The sequence below is a fragment of the Giraffa tippelskirchi genome, chromosome 5, assembly GCF_054371585.1.
Source record: "Giraffa tippelskirchi isolate mGirTip1 chromosome 5, T2T-mGirTip1v1.2.pri, whole genome shotgun sequence".
Taxonomy (NCBI): Eukaryota; Metazoa; Chordata; class Mammalia; order Artiodactyla; family Giraffidae; genus Giraffa; species Giraffa tippelskirchi.
In genome coordinates, this window is record NC_137279.1 from 136,924,777 (window position 1) to 136,940,424 (window position 15,648).

General features: G+C 36.9%; 1 protein-coding gene across 13 annotated transcripts in view; it reads left to right on the top strand.

Moving 5' to 3' along the window:
• Positions 1 to 15,648, top strand: part of TTLL7 (tubulin tyrosine ligase like 7) — a 201,875-nt gene that overhangs the window by 79,768 nt on the left and 106,459 nt on the right. For all 13 annotated transcript variants that reach the window (XM_081490151.1, XM_081490148.1, XM_081490147.1 and 10 more), the window contains exons 9-12: positions 3,150 to 3,308; positions 8,414 to 8,508; positions 14,758 to 14,905; positions 14,991 to 15,064. In XM_081490151.1, the coding sequence (XP_081346277.1) occupies positions 3,150 to 3,308; positions 8,414 to 8,508; positions 14,758 to 14,905; positions 14,991 to 15,064 (476 nt within the window). The remainder of the gene's footprint in view (positions 1 to 3,149; positions 3,309 to 8,413; positions 8,509 to 14,757; positions 14,906 to 14,990; positions 15,065 to 15,648) is intronic.

Consider the following 15,648-nt stretch of genomic DNA (forward strand, 5'->3'; position numbering starts at 1 on the left):
TTTAATGAATGGACTGTTTGATGACTAGCTCAGTGAGACCAAGTTTTAGATGCCCTCTGGTGTTCTTTTTTTCTTTACTAAATTCTTCACTTTGATTCTTCAGGGAAATCTTTGTGAAAAGGTGGAGCCTGTTGGGTTGTCTTGGTGAGCAATATACAGAGAGTCAATCAGAGAGAAAAATGAGTCACATTAGCTTTACAGACATTGGTTTTAAGTGGTACTTTCCCCACATAATTGAATTAGGAGTACAACTAATACTAATGAATATGGAAATTAACTTTTCATTTAGAGCCTAGAATATAATTTTCAGATATGACCTGAACATAGTAACTGTGCTCTGACCAATTTTATGATCTTTTCTATAAATGGATAAATTTTGCCTATATTAGTTATATACTAATTATCTTATAAATAACCAATTAAAAAATAATAGACTGATAGCTTCCAAGTACTTTCCTACAATTATCCTGTCAAACTGACTGTATTTATGTAATTATTTTAAAATTTCCCTTCTTTATTAAGAATTGCATATACTTACAGATATCTTCTTAAGATCAATCAATGGGATAATATAAAAAAGAGAATGACAAGAGAAGGTAGAGAGGGCAATTGTGCAGTAAATTTTTATCTTAATAGTTCAAAAAATTTCATGAATTTAACTTAGAACTTTTTTCAATGACCACTTTATTGATGGTAATTTATCTAAGAGGTAGCTGTCTGTATATGAAAACTAACATTGATCAATACTCTCTATGTGTGCTTTTGTGCTGGTCAAGAATGAATAAGAAACCAAGAGAAAATCAGGCCATAAAGGTTAAAAATGACTAAAACCATTCATAAAATCATCCTTACTGAATGCTTTTTATATACTTTAGGTAAAAATCTAAAAATCATCAATACTGGAAATTCTTAGAAGCATTAGTGGAATTTGTGTTTGATTATGTCATTCCTGACTTCACATATACATGCAATCTTTTCTTTACATTCTTGAAAATATGTTGTTTTTTATGTAGAAAAACACACAGATTTGCAATTCAGAGTCTAAATATTCATCCCTACCTCCTCACCCCCGGCATATCTTATTTCACATAGACAATTGTTAGGCAAGGTTTTAACTTTTTTCCCGAGTCAAGTAGTTTCAATAATATCTCAAGATTTATATAAAATAGTCTTTTCTCTTTATATCTGTAGTGCTATTAATACCATGAATTTGTTATTTTGAATAAAATTTCTGAGAACAGCCTTATAGGGCATCTCTGATAGACCCAAATACAGTCTGTGTTGGGATTCTGGGTAACAGTGAAATTAAGTTTGTCTTCCATTTTTTTCTGTCATATAAGTGCTGCTTCCCCAGGCCTTCGAATATTTGTGGCTAAGCAGACATATGAGGTGGAGTTCTTGAAGAATGAAGGATAAACATAGCAATAGTAATTAAGTTGCTTACCCCTCTTGAAGGTATACTCTGTTCTAGGCACTATGCTAAAGCATTTCACATGGAGTCTCATTTTGTCCTTCTATCAGTCTTTTAAAAGCAGGTATTATTACTATTATTGCCAGTTTACATTTGAGGAAAATGAGACTCACAAAGTTTAAGCAACATGACTGGGGTTGCACATCCAACAAGTAGAAAAGCCTGGAATAACCCAGAAAGTCTGACTTTGGAGCCAGATTCTTAATTGCCATACAATATTGCCTCTACCTATGGTTCAGTTCAGTTCAGTCACTCATTCGTGTCCGACTCTTTGCGACTCCATAGACTGTAGCACGCCGGGCCTCCCTGTCCATCTCCAACTCCCGGAGTTTACTCAAGCTCATGTCCTTTGAGTTGATGATGCCATCCAACCATCTCATCCTCTGTCGTCCCCTTCTCCTTCTCCTCCCACCTTCAATCTTTCCCAGCATCAGGGTCTTTTCAAATGAGTCAGTTCTTTGCATCAGGTGGCCAAAGTATTGGAGTTTCAGCTTCAGCATCAGTCCTTCTGATGAATATTCAGGACTGATTTCCCTTAGGATGGACTGGTCGGATCTCCTTGCTGTCCATGGGACTCTCAAGAGTCTTCTCCAACACCACAGTTCAAAAGCATCAATTCTTTGGCACTCAGCTTTCTTTATAGTCCAACTCTCACATCCATACCTGACTACTGGAAAAACATAGCTTTGACTAGATGGACCTTTGTTGGCAAAGTAATGTCTCTGCTTTTTAATATACTGTCTACCTGTACAGAGGGGTTTAAAAAGAATATATTCTAAGTAAAAACCAGGGGACAGCTTTTCTGCAACCCATAGATTTTTCTCAGACTTCAGTAAACCAACTTTTTCTTTTATTAGCATTAGTAACTCACCCTAGTTGCATTATGTGTCCTCACAGAAAATGTTGATAGTTCGTTGATTGGCATTACTCTGATCTCAGATAAACCTTTTGAACTACAAAATCATCACTGCATGGAGAAACCCAACTCTCCCAAATTTTGTCCTCTTGGCCTTTCAGCCTTTCTCTAAATGGAGGTTTTATAATGTTGTTTGTGAAGTAGTTATTCTCCTTGGAATTTTTTTTCCCTCCCATCCCCTCCCCTTTTGTATGGTTTCTGAGAAGGCGTGCTTATGATCCTAGCTTACCTATTTAACAAATTCAAGCCACGTTCACAAACTTTTATTTTATTTGTTCACAAATGATTTTCAGCATTTACTGAATGCCAAGTACTATTGTAAGGACTGGGAATGGGGTTGTAAATGATACAGACAAAGACTCTGCTCTAAAAAAGAAAAAAGAAAAAAGATCAGCTGGGCCTATGCTGTGTAGTGACACAGTGAGGAATAATGTTTGGGTGCCTACTTTTGACTCAGGTCTCAGGGAAAGACTCTCTGAATATCAGGGAGCCAGACATTAAATTATTGGGGGAAGAGTGTTCCAGGGAGAGGGATCAGCTAGTGTGAAGAGCCTAGAGAAGGTGAGCATGCCTGGACCACAGTAGGCAGGGCATGAGTTGGGTGAAATGCAGTCTGAGCAACAGTAGGGATAAGATACAATAGAGTTTTGTGAACCTGGCCAGGATGCTAGTTCATAAATCCAGGCCTTATTTCCATGTATATAAATGAGATACAAAGAAATAAAGCTTTTCATTTTTTTTTTAAAATCACAATCCTTATAGGAATTGGTGGTGAAGACTCTGATTGTAGCAGAACCTCACGTCCTACATGCGTATCGAATGTGCAGACCTGGTCAACCTCCAGGAAGTGAAAGTGTCTGCTTTGAAGTCCTGGGATTTGATATTTTGTTGGATAGAAAACTAAAGCCATGGCTTCTGGAGGTAAGGTGTTTCTTTAGGAAGAAAGCGAAGTGAGTGCTGTTCTTGTCTATTAAAACAACTGCTTGTTAAATATGTACTTGGCACAGTTATTTCATTCACTGAGCATAAAGAGGCCTGAGTGGAGTATGTTGGAGGAAGAGAATGAGAATTCAAGGAATACAGTTGCTAGAGTGGACCAATGTGTTTGATCTTACTTTTCCCAAATGAGCATTGGGTGAGTTTCTAGGCTAGGCATTTTGCATATATGCATGGATCTGCTGTTACTGATTTGAGGTCTGCTTTCTCTACCGTTTTCTCAGCCTCACAGATCTACCACCTCATGACTTCAGGATGTTGTGTTTCTTCTGTGTGGGTGCTTGGGTTGCTGGACTGTAGCTCCCTGGGTTCAGTGCCCCTCCCCTTCAAACTCTCCTAGAGGAGAGAGGCTCCACTTAGCTCATTAATCTTAGTTAATACCTAACACACTGGGTAACATGAATTCTTTAAGACTGTATTATGTGCCTAGGGCTCCCCTCATGTCTAGCCTGTCAGCTGTGCCTTTGGATTGGTTTTCTGCTAGTCCCTGTGGTTAGAGTCATCATTATTTTTCTTCCATTATAAAAGGTCGCTTAACATTTAGAAAACACAGAATAATATAAAGGAAAAATAAAAATGATTTCTGTTTAAGATTTTTTTACCTTTCTTTTCAGTCATGTTTTTATCACATATAGAAGAAACCTAAGAAGTCAGGTGGTCCTACAGTACCCCAACCAGTACACCTGGTTCTGATCATCAAGCTCCATTGTCATAGATCACATGGCCACAAAATACTGTGTTTAGGAAATAGCACCTATCTAAACACTTAGTACTTACTTACTTACTAGATTACTTACATTTTAAGGGATATATTATTATAGAAGATATCATCATCAACTACCTTTAATTTAAAGTTGATTACCTCTTTTTTTGTAAATGATTTAGAAATTACATCTGTAATACCAAGGTTTCGGAAAACAAATCGAATGAGTGATAGGTGAAATTAGGACATTCAAAATATATTTTCAGGAAAGAACACTTCCAGTTTGAGGACTCCTGCTTTCATGTGTGTGTTTGTTGAATCTATTGTGAACAAATAATGTGTATTATATTGCTAATCAAATACAATTCTGTCAGGTATTCAAATTATGCTCCTGGCTTGGATCCTAGAAATAAGATAAATGTGAAGAACTTTATGTATCCTTTTACTTCCTCTGTTCCTTGAATGTGAAAGCACTTGACTCTGAACAGTAGCTCTTCCTCTTACTTAGTCCTGACATTTTCTTATTTATACCATTTTCTTATCTTACTTTCTTTTCCTGTTCTTTGTTGTTCAGTTGCTCAGTTGTATCCGACTCTTTGTGACCCCATGGACTGCGGCATACCAGGCTTCCCTGTCCCTTATCACCTCCTGGAGTTTGCTCAGATTCATGTGCATTGAGTTGGTGATGCTGTCTAAGCATTTCATCCTCTGCTACCCCCTTCTCCTTTTGCCTTCAGTCTTTCTTCCCAGCATCAGGGTATTTCCCAGTGAGTTGGCTCTTTGCATCAGGTAGCCAAAGTATTGGAATTTCAACTTCCACATCAGCCCTTCCAATGAATATTCAGTGTTGATTTCCTTTAGTATTGACTGGTTTGATCTCCTTGCAGTCCAAGGGACTCTCAAGAGTCTTCTCCAGCATTACAATTTGAAAGTATCAATTCCTGTTCTTACCTGTATTTTTTTTGCCCTATACTTGTCTTTTAGCTTTGATGGGGTGGGAAAGAAATGAAGGCACGTGCGTGAAATAGAACTGAAAGGATAATAAGAAATAATGATTTTATAGGTATTTTATTCACCTAATTTTAAAAGCATTTGCCTAACTGAACCTGACTGTTGCTTGGTTAGATCAGAATTGACTGAATGATTGAATTATGTATTTTTTAAAAGCTCAAATATACCATTGTTTGCATTCATATTTCTTCATACTTTATTTTCTCCATAACTTCCTGATCCACTTAAAAAAAAACTCCACAATAACTTATTTTTTAATTTTATATTCATTGTTTCATCATTTTCAAATCAATCATAGCCCTTTAAAAAACACCACAATAATAGGCAGCTGGGGGTACTGAACATGTATCAAAATAGTTGAAAGAATCTGAGATCATAGTAGTGCAAATATACATTGTTAAAAACCTTTTGGCGCCATCAAGTGGAATAAGGCAGAGGATGCCTCTGAACGTGTGATAACTTTTAGTTAACTTCAATAATTGCAGGCGATGATTCATAGTGGCAAATTACAGAGATTTTCAATCATAGAAAACATTTTTAAGGAAAAACATGGAAATTAAGTGGAGTATAAATATACTTCTAGTATTTTAAGTATCCTTAATTTACAAATCATTGCACCGGATGGTGGAGATAAAAGAAAAATAAGAGAATACTTGTCCTGTTTTTGTAGGGGACTCAGTTATGTGTTTTATAGTAATAATTACAAGTATAAGTAGGAAACAGGAGGCGGTATGAACCTCTCTGTGTACATGTGTATATTTGTGAGTTCAAAATAAGTCTTTGCAAAACAGTGAACACCTGGTCAGAGTACTTTAGGCTGTAGAAAGTGGGGAGGGTCCAGGGATTAGGAGAGTTGGGGTTGAGGTTGGGATAAGTTATAGGCCAGAGGGAACAGCACTAATTTAGGAGCCCAGAAACTATTATGGAAACTTTTATCTGTGCATGAAATGATTGTGCTTATCTTGATAATAAAACTATGATTTAGACAGTTAATAAATATATTAATTTAATTTGCTTTCTATTAATTTTCCTTTTGTGTGCATTTACAAGCTGCTGCACTTTAAGACTCAAGCACTTATGAGCTTTGTCTGTTTTACGACCATGTTAGGAAATGAGAACAAAGAAGTCATCACATAGTAGAAGTTTGGCTGGATGGAGCCGTAATTTTCAGCATTTCTTCTGTCAGCCATTTGTGGTTTTAGTTTTCTTTTTTTTTTTTTTCCTTTAAATTTCTCATAAAACTTAAAATCCAAAATGTTAATTGAGTTAAGTTTTTCTACCTTTCCATATATTAGTTTATTTAGTATGTAGGCACATTTCTTCATAGACCAGTTTCTTTCAAATGATAGTAGAGTGAAGAATCTGAGATAGATAAGAGAGAAGATTGTGATTGTATTGTATCAAGACCTCCCTACCATCCTGGTGGAGGGATATGCCTGGCAGAATTCCAGGCTGCAATTTTGAAATGAAACACTAAGATGTTCTATACATGACATTTCAGTGAACCACTTAATCATTGACTCCTAAATGTCTGTTTTATTTTAATAATCCTGTTATATCTAGCAGCAGAATTATCTTTGTTTTATGAATTCTAGAGATGGAATGCTGAAACTTTTTTTATGTAAAATATATTACTCTATCCTTTGTCTGCACTTGTAAGAGGAAATGCTTGGAACTTTGAAGTAGTAGGCTAATAAACTTCCTTTCTCAAAATCCCCTGGAATAAATGCATATTCTTGCAATTACCAAGTTATTCTCTTCCCCTTGAGACCACATCACAAAGACAGAAATAGGTTCATCACCTTTTAAATCAGAAATCAGCAAGGACATAATACAGTAAGGCATATCTCTATTGAAGAAATTAGCTTGCCGTATCTCTACACAAGGAATACCATGTAGCCATCAAAATGATGGCATACAAGATTTATAAGACACATCGTTCAGAGAAAACCTTGGTTATAAAATAAAATATTTAGTATAGAGATATTTGGAAGGTAAAATGAATATGATGAATATGTGTAGCAAATATCTGGAACACCATTTATCAAATGGTTAACAGGACGCTAGGTGTTGGGATTGCAAGTGATTTCTCTGTTGTCTGTTGGACTTTTGTTTTTAATTTTTCTGCAGCGATCTTGTGCCACATTTCTGATTAGAAGTATTTATATTTCTGGATGATTTAACTATAATGTGGTATTTCCTTAAGCTGCCAGTTGTAAAATGCATGCTGTCAGTTACCTTGTCTCTTGTGATGATAGATTTGTATAAGATGACCCTGCTTCTATGAGTAGCAGTATGCAGGTTTTTTGAGATAGCCTGTGGAATTAGTTGGTGGTCAAGAAGCTAAGCTGTAGTTTTGAACTCAATAGTGTTCTCATCATTTGAGTTAATAGAATAAGTAATTTCCCTAAATATCTGCTATCCAAATTACATTTTCATAACATCAACAACAATAACAACAAAACCCAACAACAGCAAAGAACAAAAACTCTAACTCTTGAAGTTGTAGCATATTATAAACTACATTTCTGTGTGTGTGTGTGTATATATAATTGTTTGTTATTTTTCCTCTTAATGAAACTTTGGAAATGATGGAATAAAGTAGAATAGCCACAAATGGCTCATTTATTCCCATGAATCCTTAAACAGTTAGAAAAGCTTACACAGGTTAGTCTGCAGATACCTTTAATGGTATCTTCCAAGTAATTTCAGTGAAATGAAGTAAAATAAAAATTGATGAATTATTGTCTGACCCAGGTAGAAAGAGAGAAAATGTATTTTTTAGGTAGCAATGGATGATCCATCCAGAAGATCCGAAAGCAGTGAAAAGAGGGCACTGATAATTTCAACATGCAAGATACATATATGAATATAATTATTACTATATTGGTAACTTACATATTATTTTTTGTTCCATGTTATTATTATTATTATTATTACTAGTTGCACAAACTTTTTGTCAGGATGAATCACTTTAACTTTCTAAATTTAATACCTGGAATGCGTGGGGTGATAATTTGGAGAGAGTGGACTGGAGAGAGAGAGCAGATAATGCTGACTGAAAAATCCTGAACTAAGGCAGCAGGGGGAAGGAGCAGTGATGACAGTTAATTCCTTGCAAGTCCTTGACTTAAATTAAGGTGATGGGGAGTGGAGGTGTGGCAGTGGTGACTGGACCATCGACTATGCAGAGCTTGAGGTCTACTGTAGAGTCCTTCTACTGCTTGGGGATCCCACATTAGGTTAAAAAATTTTTACTGAATATAGATTGATCTGCCAACATTTCGTTACTCATTGTTTTCTTTGTTAATTTCAGATCAATCGCGCTCCGAGCTTTGGCACTGATCAGAAAATAGACTATGATGTGAAAAAGGGAGTGCTGCTAAATGCACTGAAGCTACTAAATATTAGGTAAATTGTTTCCTCTGGCTTTTGGAATTTTTTCACCATGTTTGGTGTAGAACAGTCATTTGTAAATAGAATTGGCTTATAATTTTAGTATTTTATATTTTGAGTTTCTTGATTCTGTTCTTTAAACCCATTTAATTTTCTTCTTTTTAAATATCTTTTCCTCTCCTCCTGAACTCTACTTCCCCTTCCCCCTGTATGATTTGAACCTATAATAAATATGCTTAAATTTCATTATTGGTATAATTATTTAGTACAAAGTATGAGGTGGAATTGGAGCATACCTTAGGAAACCTTCTAGATTGTTTCCTTACTTCACAAGAAGAAACTAAAGCATAAAGGTCACTCAGAAAGTAAAGAAAACTCAAAAATGCATTTCCTACCTTTCTGTCCAGAGGTCTTCCCGGTATTTCAGGCTGCCAGGGTAAACGGAAAAGAGAAGCAGTTAAGTGAGCTTAACTTTTCCCATTGAAAAGAATAGACAGGATTTCCTTCTTTTAAAAGGCTGAATAATATTCCATCATACCACATTTTTTTATCCATTCATCCATTGATGAACATAGGTTGCTTCCTTGTCTTGGCTGTTGTGAATAATGCTGCAGTGAACATGGGAGTGTGAGTATCACTCTAAATCTTGATTTCAACTTCTTTGGATATATATCCAAAATTGGGATTGCTGGATCAATGAAATATTATTAGACTGGCTGCCATTTACATGATCATGAATATTAAATATTTGAAATGTTACTATGTGGGAAGCTGTTAGCTCATTATGAGAGAAACTTGTTAGAAATTAAACTGAATTGTTTAATGAAATAGTGAGCTGTCTGCTAGTATAAGTGTTCAAATAACTTCTAGGACTTCTTGAGGTCAGTCACTTAAGCTCAGGAATTTTGTGATCTCAATTGATTCTAATTGTTATTTCAAGAACTCTGAAAGAGCTGTGGGATGCCTCCAAGCAATTTATTCACTTGAAATATTTTCAAACATTTAGTAAATGCCTGATTGAGAAGTAGATTTTTATGGAAGGCATTATTAAAAAGAGATTGACATATAACTTGTTCAGAAGTTTTCATATGACCCCGTCTTTTGTGTGATCGGAGAATGATTTGCCTAAATTCTACAATATTTCAGTTATTCTAAAGGAAATGAATAGAAAGGAAAGAGATATAGAATGGGAAATTTTTATTTTGCTTATATAAGTGTATCAGGTATTTTAGATTATTTAAGCAATATGCCTATACATTTTTTGGCATACATATTGTTTAAGTAGTCCTGTTAATTGTATGACTTAATTTCTTAGTCTCCTCTTCAAGTTTAAGGACTTCTCATTTCTCTCCTGGTCTGTTTTATTGATTTCCTTCCTTCAGCACTTTCACCCCATCCTGTGGTTTCTATCCTGTTGCTCTCCAAGTCATTGAACAAGTGTTTATTGAGTGCCTACTGCTATAGGAGTAGGTGCTGGGGGTTCAAAGTCTCCCATGATTCCTAGGTTTCTGGCTTGGATGAGTTGTTTGACAGTATGTCTTTTATTTAGATAAAGGTTTTAGGCAAGAAACAGACTTAGAAGTGATGGGGGAAGTAGAAATTAAGAGATAATTCAGTTTTAAACATGCTGATTTTGAAGTGCTTTGAGACACTCAGGCGGAATTGTCAAGTGGGAGATTTGATATATAGGGTCCCAGGAGATAAGAGACCTCATGTGACTGACATACATGTATGGATCAGTGTTGAATCCAGTGGATGAGAACACAGAGTGTATATATTGAGAAGTAGAGAGGGACAAGGGCAGAGCCTGAGGGATGCCAACATTTAAAGAGATACTTGTAAATTCTACTGTTCTGCTCAGATTGTTTCCACATTATCAGAAAGTTTAAACATTGTATACAAGTCATTTTTGATCTTTAGACACAGACTCTTTATAATTTAGCCCTTGCATCTCTTGCCAACCTGATCACCTTTTGTTCTCTTTTCCCTGCCTTGGAATTAATTTTTTTAAAGAACTCTTATATGATGCTGTTTCGCATGTCCATAGTTCTGTGTGTATTCTCACTTAAATTTTCTTTTAGCTTTGTCCCTCTGGTGAATGTTGACTCATTTTTAAAAAACTGTGGTAAAATATACTTAAAATTTACTACTGTAACCATTTTTAAGTGTGCAGTTCAGTGGCAATAAGTACATTCACATTATAATGCAATAATTACCTCTATCCTTCTCCAGAACTTTTTCATTGTGTAAAACTGAAATTCTGTACCTATTAGACAACTCCATATTTTTCCATCTCACCAGCCCCTGGTAAACACCTATTCTGCTTTTTGTCTCTATGATTTTGATTAGGTACTTCATATAAGTAGAATCATACAATATTTGCTGTTTTGTAACTGCCTTATTTAGTTTAGCATTATGTATTCAAGTGTTAGTCTCTCAATCGTATCCGACTCTTTGCAACCCCATGGACTGTAGCCCGCCAGGCTCCTCTGTCCATGGAATTTTTCAGTCAGGAATACTGGAGTGGGTTACCATTTCCTTCTCCAGGGGATATTCCTGACCCAGGGATCGAACCCAGGTCTTCTGCATTGCAGGCCGACTCTTTACCATCAGAGCCACCAGGGAAAGCACAGTGTATTCAAGATTCATCCATATTGTAGCATGTAGCCAGAATTTCTTTCCCTGTTAAGGCCCATTGCATGTATATGCCACATTTTGGTTAACTCATTCTTGAATACCTAGCACAACCTTGACCTTCTGTTTGAAGCCTTTGCTGTAGCAAAGTGATTTACTTCCTCACTTTTGCCGTCACCCCTACTACTATCACTTTTTAAGTAGCATCCATTGTAACCTGTGTATTTATTCACGTGGTATTCCCCTCTCCCCCTTTAGACCATTGCAGCTTGAGGGCAATGTCTCTATTCATCTTTGTATTTCCAAGGCCATATCTAGAACTAGTGTATGGTGAGTACTAAATAAAATGATGACAAGGATGGGGAAGGACATTTCATTCAAAGGTAACTCCTTGTAGTAGGATAAGGAAGTGAGGCAAGCACAGCATGTTCATAGAACTTCCAGAGTTTCCATACTACAAGAGTTTGTATGTGTGAGGCCAGCTGATTAGAAAGAGAAAACCCTTGGATGGAATCACAGGATAATGAGTAGTGGAAAGAACTCCAGAAAGTGTAAACAAAACTCCTTAAGTCAGTGTATGGATATAGCTGAGCGGAAAAAAGCACTGATTAAAATGCTGAGTGAATGGAGATCCTTTGGTCTCTGGTTAAATTTTGTTTTGGCTAAGAGTCATTAGTGCTTATTTATACTAGTTTTTATAGGAATGAAAACATGGTTCTTTATTTGTATGTGCTTGAGCTGTGTGTGTGTCGGTGTCCTTGTCTGTGAGTGAAGTGTTTGCTGTGTAGAGGTGCATATATCTCTGCCTTCATTTCTTCCACAGCATTCTCATCATGGTATTCTCAGTCCTTTTTTTGTTCTCCCTTCCTCTATTCTGTCATTTCATTTTTTCTTTCTCTTTTACCTTTTTTCTTTCCAATTGTTTAGTCTTTGTTCTTTCCTCTTCCTTTTATTTCTATTCCCCCTTTCTCTCCTGTCCTTCCTTTAAATTGTATGGTATATAGAAATGATTTGTTCTTGGTAAAATGGAATAAAATAGAAGTTAAGAGCTACCTAAATCACATTTTCCGTTTCCCTAAACAAAGGAAACTCAGCCAAATTTCATATTTATCACTGGAAAAATGATATTCTTAATCATCCAGTCATTAAAATCAGAAATCTTGTTGCCATCTCAAGTTCAACCCTTTTTGTTACTTCTCACATTTAATTAATAATAGTAGTTAATCACCAAAGCAAATTTGGAAAATTCAGCTGTGGCCACAGGATGGGAAAAGGTCAGTTTTCATCCCAATTCCAAAGAAAGGCAAAGAATATTCAAACTGCTGTACAAATGTGCTCATTTCACATGCTAGCAAGGTAATGCTCAAAATCATTCAAGCTAGGCTTCAACAGTATGTGAACCAACAGCTTTCAGATGTATAAGCTGGATTTAGAAAAGGCAAAGGAACCAGAGATCAAATTGCCATCATCTGTTCAGTTCAGTTCAGTTCATTCGCTCAGTCGTGTCCGACTCTGCCACCCTGTGAACTGCAGTACGCGAGGCCTCCCTGTTCATCACCAGATCCTGGAGTTTACCCAAACTCATGTCCCTCGAGTCAGTGATGCCATCTAACCATCTCATCCTCTGTCATCCCCTTCTCCTCCTGCCCTCAATCTTTCCCAGCATCAGGGTCTTTTCAAATGAGTCATCTCTTCGCATGAGGTGGCCAAAGTATTGGAGTTTCAGCTTCAACATCAGTCCTTCCAATGAACACCTAGGACTGATCTCCTTTAGGATGGACTGGTTGGATCTCCTTGTAGTCTAAGGGACTCTCAAGAGTCTTCTCCAACACCACAGTTCAAAAGCATCAATTATTCAGTGCTCAGCTTTCTTTATAGTCCAACTCTCACATCCATACATGACCACTGGAAAAACCATAGCCTTGACTAGACGGACCTTTGTTGACAAAGTAATGTCTCTGCTTTTTAATATGCTATCTAGGTTGGTCATAACTTTCCTTCCAAGGAGTAAGTGTCTTTTAATTTCATGGCTGCAGTCACCATCTGCAGTGATTTTGGAGCCCCCCAAAATAAAGTCAGCCACTGTTTCCACTGTTTCCCCATCTATTTGCCATGAAGTGATGGGACCGGATGCCATGATCTTAGTTGGATCATAGAAAAAGCAAGAAAGCTCCAGAAAAAATCTACTTCTGCTTCATTGACTACACTAAAGGCTTTATTGTGTGGATCACAACAAATTGTGGAAAATTCTTAAAGAGATGGGAATACCAGACCATCTGACCTGCCTCCTGAGAAATTTGTATGCAGGTCAAGAAGCAGCAGTTAGAACTGAACATGGAAAAACGGACTGGTTCCAAATTGGGAAAGGAGTACGTCAAGGCTGTACATTGTCACCCTGTTTATTTAATGTCTATGCAGAGTACATTATGAGAAATGCTGGGCTGGATGAAGCACAAGCTGAAATCAAGATTACTGGGAGAAATATCAGCAACCTCAGATATGCAGATGATACCACTCTAATGGCAGAAAGAGAAGAGGAACTAAAGAGCCTTTTGATGAAGGTGAAAGAGGAGAGGGAAAAAGCTGGTTTAAAACTCAACATTCAGAAAAACTAAGATCATGGTACTGGCCCCATCACTTCTTGGCAAATACGTGGGGTAAAAGTGGAAACAGTGACAGATTTTATTTTCTTGGACTCTAAAATAATTATGGATGGTGACTACAGCCACAAAATTAAAAGATGCTTGCTCCTTGGAAGAAAAGCTATGACAGTTCTAGACAGCATATTAAAAAGCAGAGACATTACTTTGCTGGCAAAGGTCTGTATAAGGCCTTTGAGAAATGTCAAAGTTATGGTTTTTCCATTAATCATGTATGGATGTGAGCGTTGGGCCAGAAAAATGGCTGAGTGCTGAAGCATTGATGTTTTTGAATTGTGGTGCTGGAGAACTCTTGAGTCTCTTGGACAGCAAGATGATCAAACCAGTCAATCCTAAAGGAAATCAACCCTGAATATTCATTGGAAAGGCTGATGTTGAAGCTGAAGCCCCAATACTTTGGCCACCTGATGTAAAGAGGTGACAGTGGAAAAGATCCTGATGCCGGGAAAGATTGAGGGCAGGAGGAGGAGGGGTGACAGAGGATGAGGTAGTTGGATGGCCTCACCAACTGAATGAACATGAGTTTGACCAAACTGTGGGAGATAGAGAAGGACAGGGAAGCCTGGTGTGCTGCAGTCCATGGTGTCGCAGAGAGACTGACACAACTGAGCAGATGATCATGCTTGCAGTGTCACTCCAAGTTAATCTTCGTAAGAACTTTAGAAGAGAAGTGCTATTGTTAACAGTTGATAGATGGGAAAACAAACCCAGCAACTAATTGACCTAAGATTGTATAGCTAATCAGTTGCTATACGATCACCATTGTCTCTTGTTATCTTCAAAACTTCTGTTTGTTGGATGGAAATCCATATTTGATGAATGACTAGATGAATATATGTGTGAATATATAAATTTAATAAACAATTGATTCCTATTTCCACTGTATCTCCTCTTCTGCTGATTCTCCTTACAAGGATAAGATCAGAGCTTATTTGAATTCTGGAATATGGTCTTATGTTCTATATTTTAGGACCAGTGATAAAAGGAAAAACTTGGCCAAACAAAAAGCTGAAGCTCAAAGGAGGCTTTATGGTCAGAATTCAATTAAAAGGCCCTTACCAGGTTCCTCAGATTGGGAACAACAGAGACATCAGTTGGAGAAGCGGAAAGAAGAGCTGGTATGAAAATTTTAACAATGTACCTACAGTTTGAATTACATAATGCACTTGTCAGGTTTTATTTGTAAAATGTCTTCATTTCTAGAAGGAGAGACTCGCTCAGGTACGGAAGCAGATCTCGAAAGAAGAACACGAAAATCGTCACATGGGGAATTACAGGTAAGCGTGCTTTTGTTTTTTTATAGATTGAAAAAGTGAAGTGTCAAAACAGCAGTGTCTATACTTTTTAACTTTTAGGCTTATTTTAAGTCATGTTTATTTCATACTGAGAAAGTGCTTTTTGTTTAATTTACTTCCAGCAAAGAAAGATAGTCAGCAAGTAAATGGTTCAGACTTGGTGAGAGCTCCTGCTTGCCAGCCTCAAGGGTGGTTGTGTAAAGTCTTTTAAGCCTGATGTTATCCTGTTATCTTATTTTATTATCATATGGTATTTTGAGAAAGTCAGGTCTCTTAGTATTCTTTCTGTCAGTTCAAAGTTGTTTTTGTGCTTTGTTGTAAATTCAGATGTATCAGGAACCAGGCAAATAGTGAAACTGTCTGGAGGAGCCAGGTGTGGGACAGTAGAAAGGGGAGTGGACTGTGTGGAACTGGACCCCCTCCACAGTGTCACATTTGACAGCAGAAGACGGAGGCCCCTCTAAGCTCTTTGTGTTCCTGGAAAGACTGCCCCTCCTCCCAAGATTTGATAATGACTCAGCAGAATTAGGAGAATTTGACATCATTGAACTTCCTGTCCTTCCAGT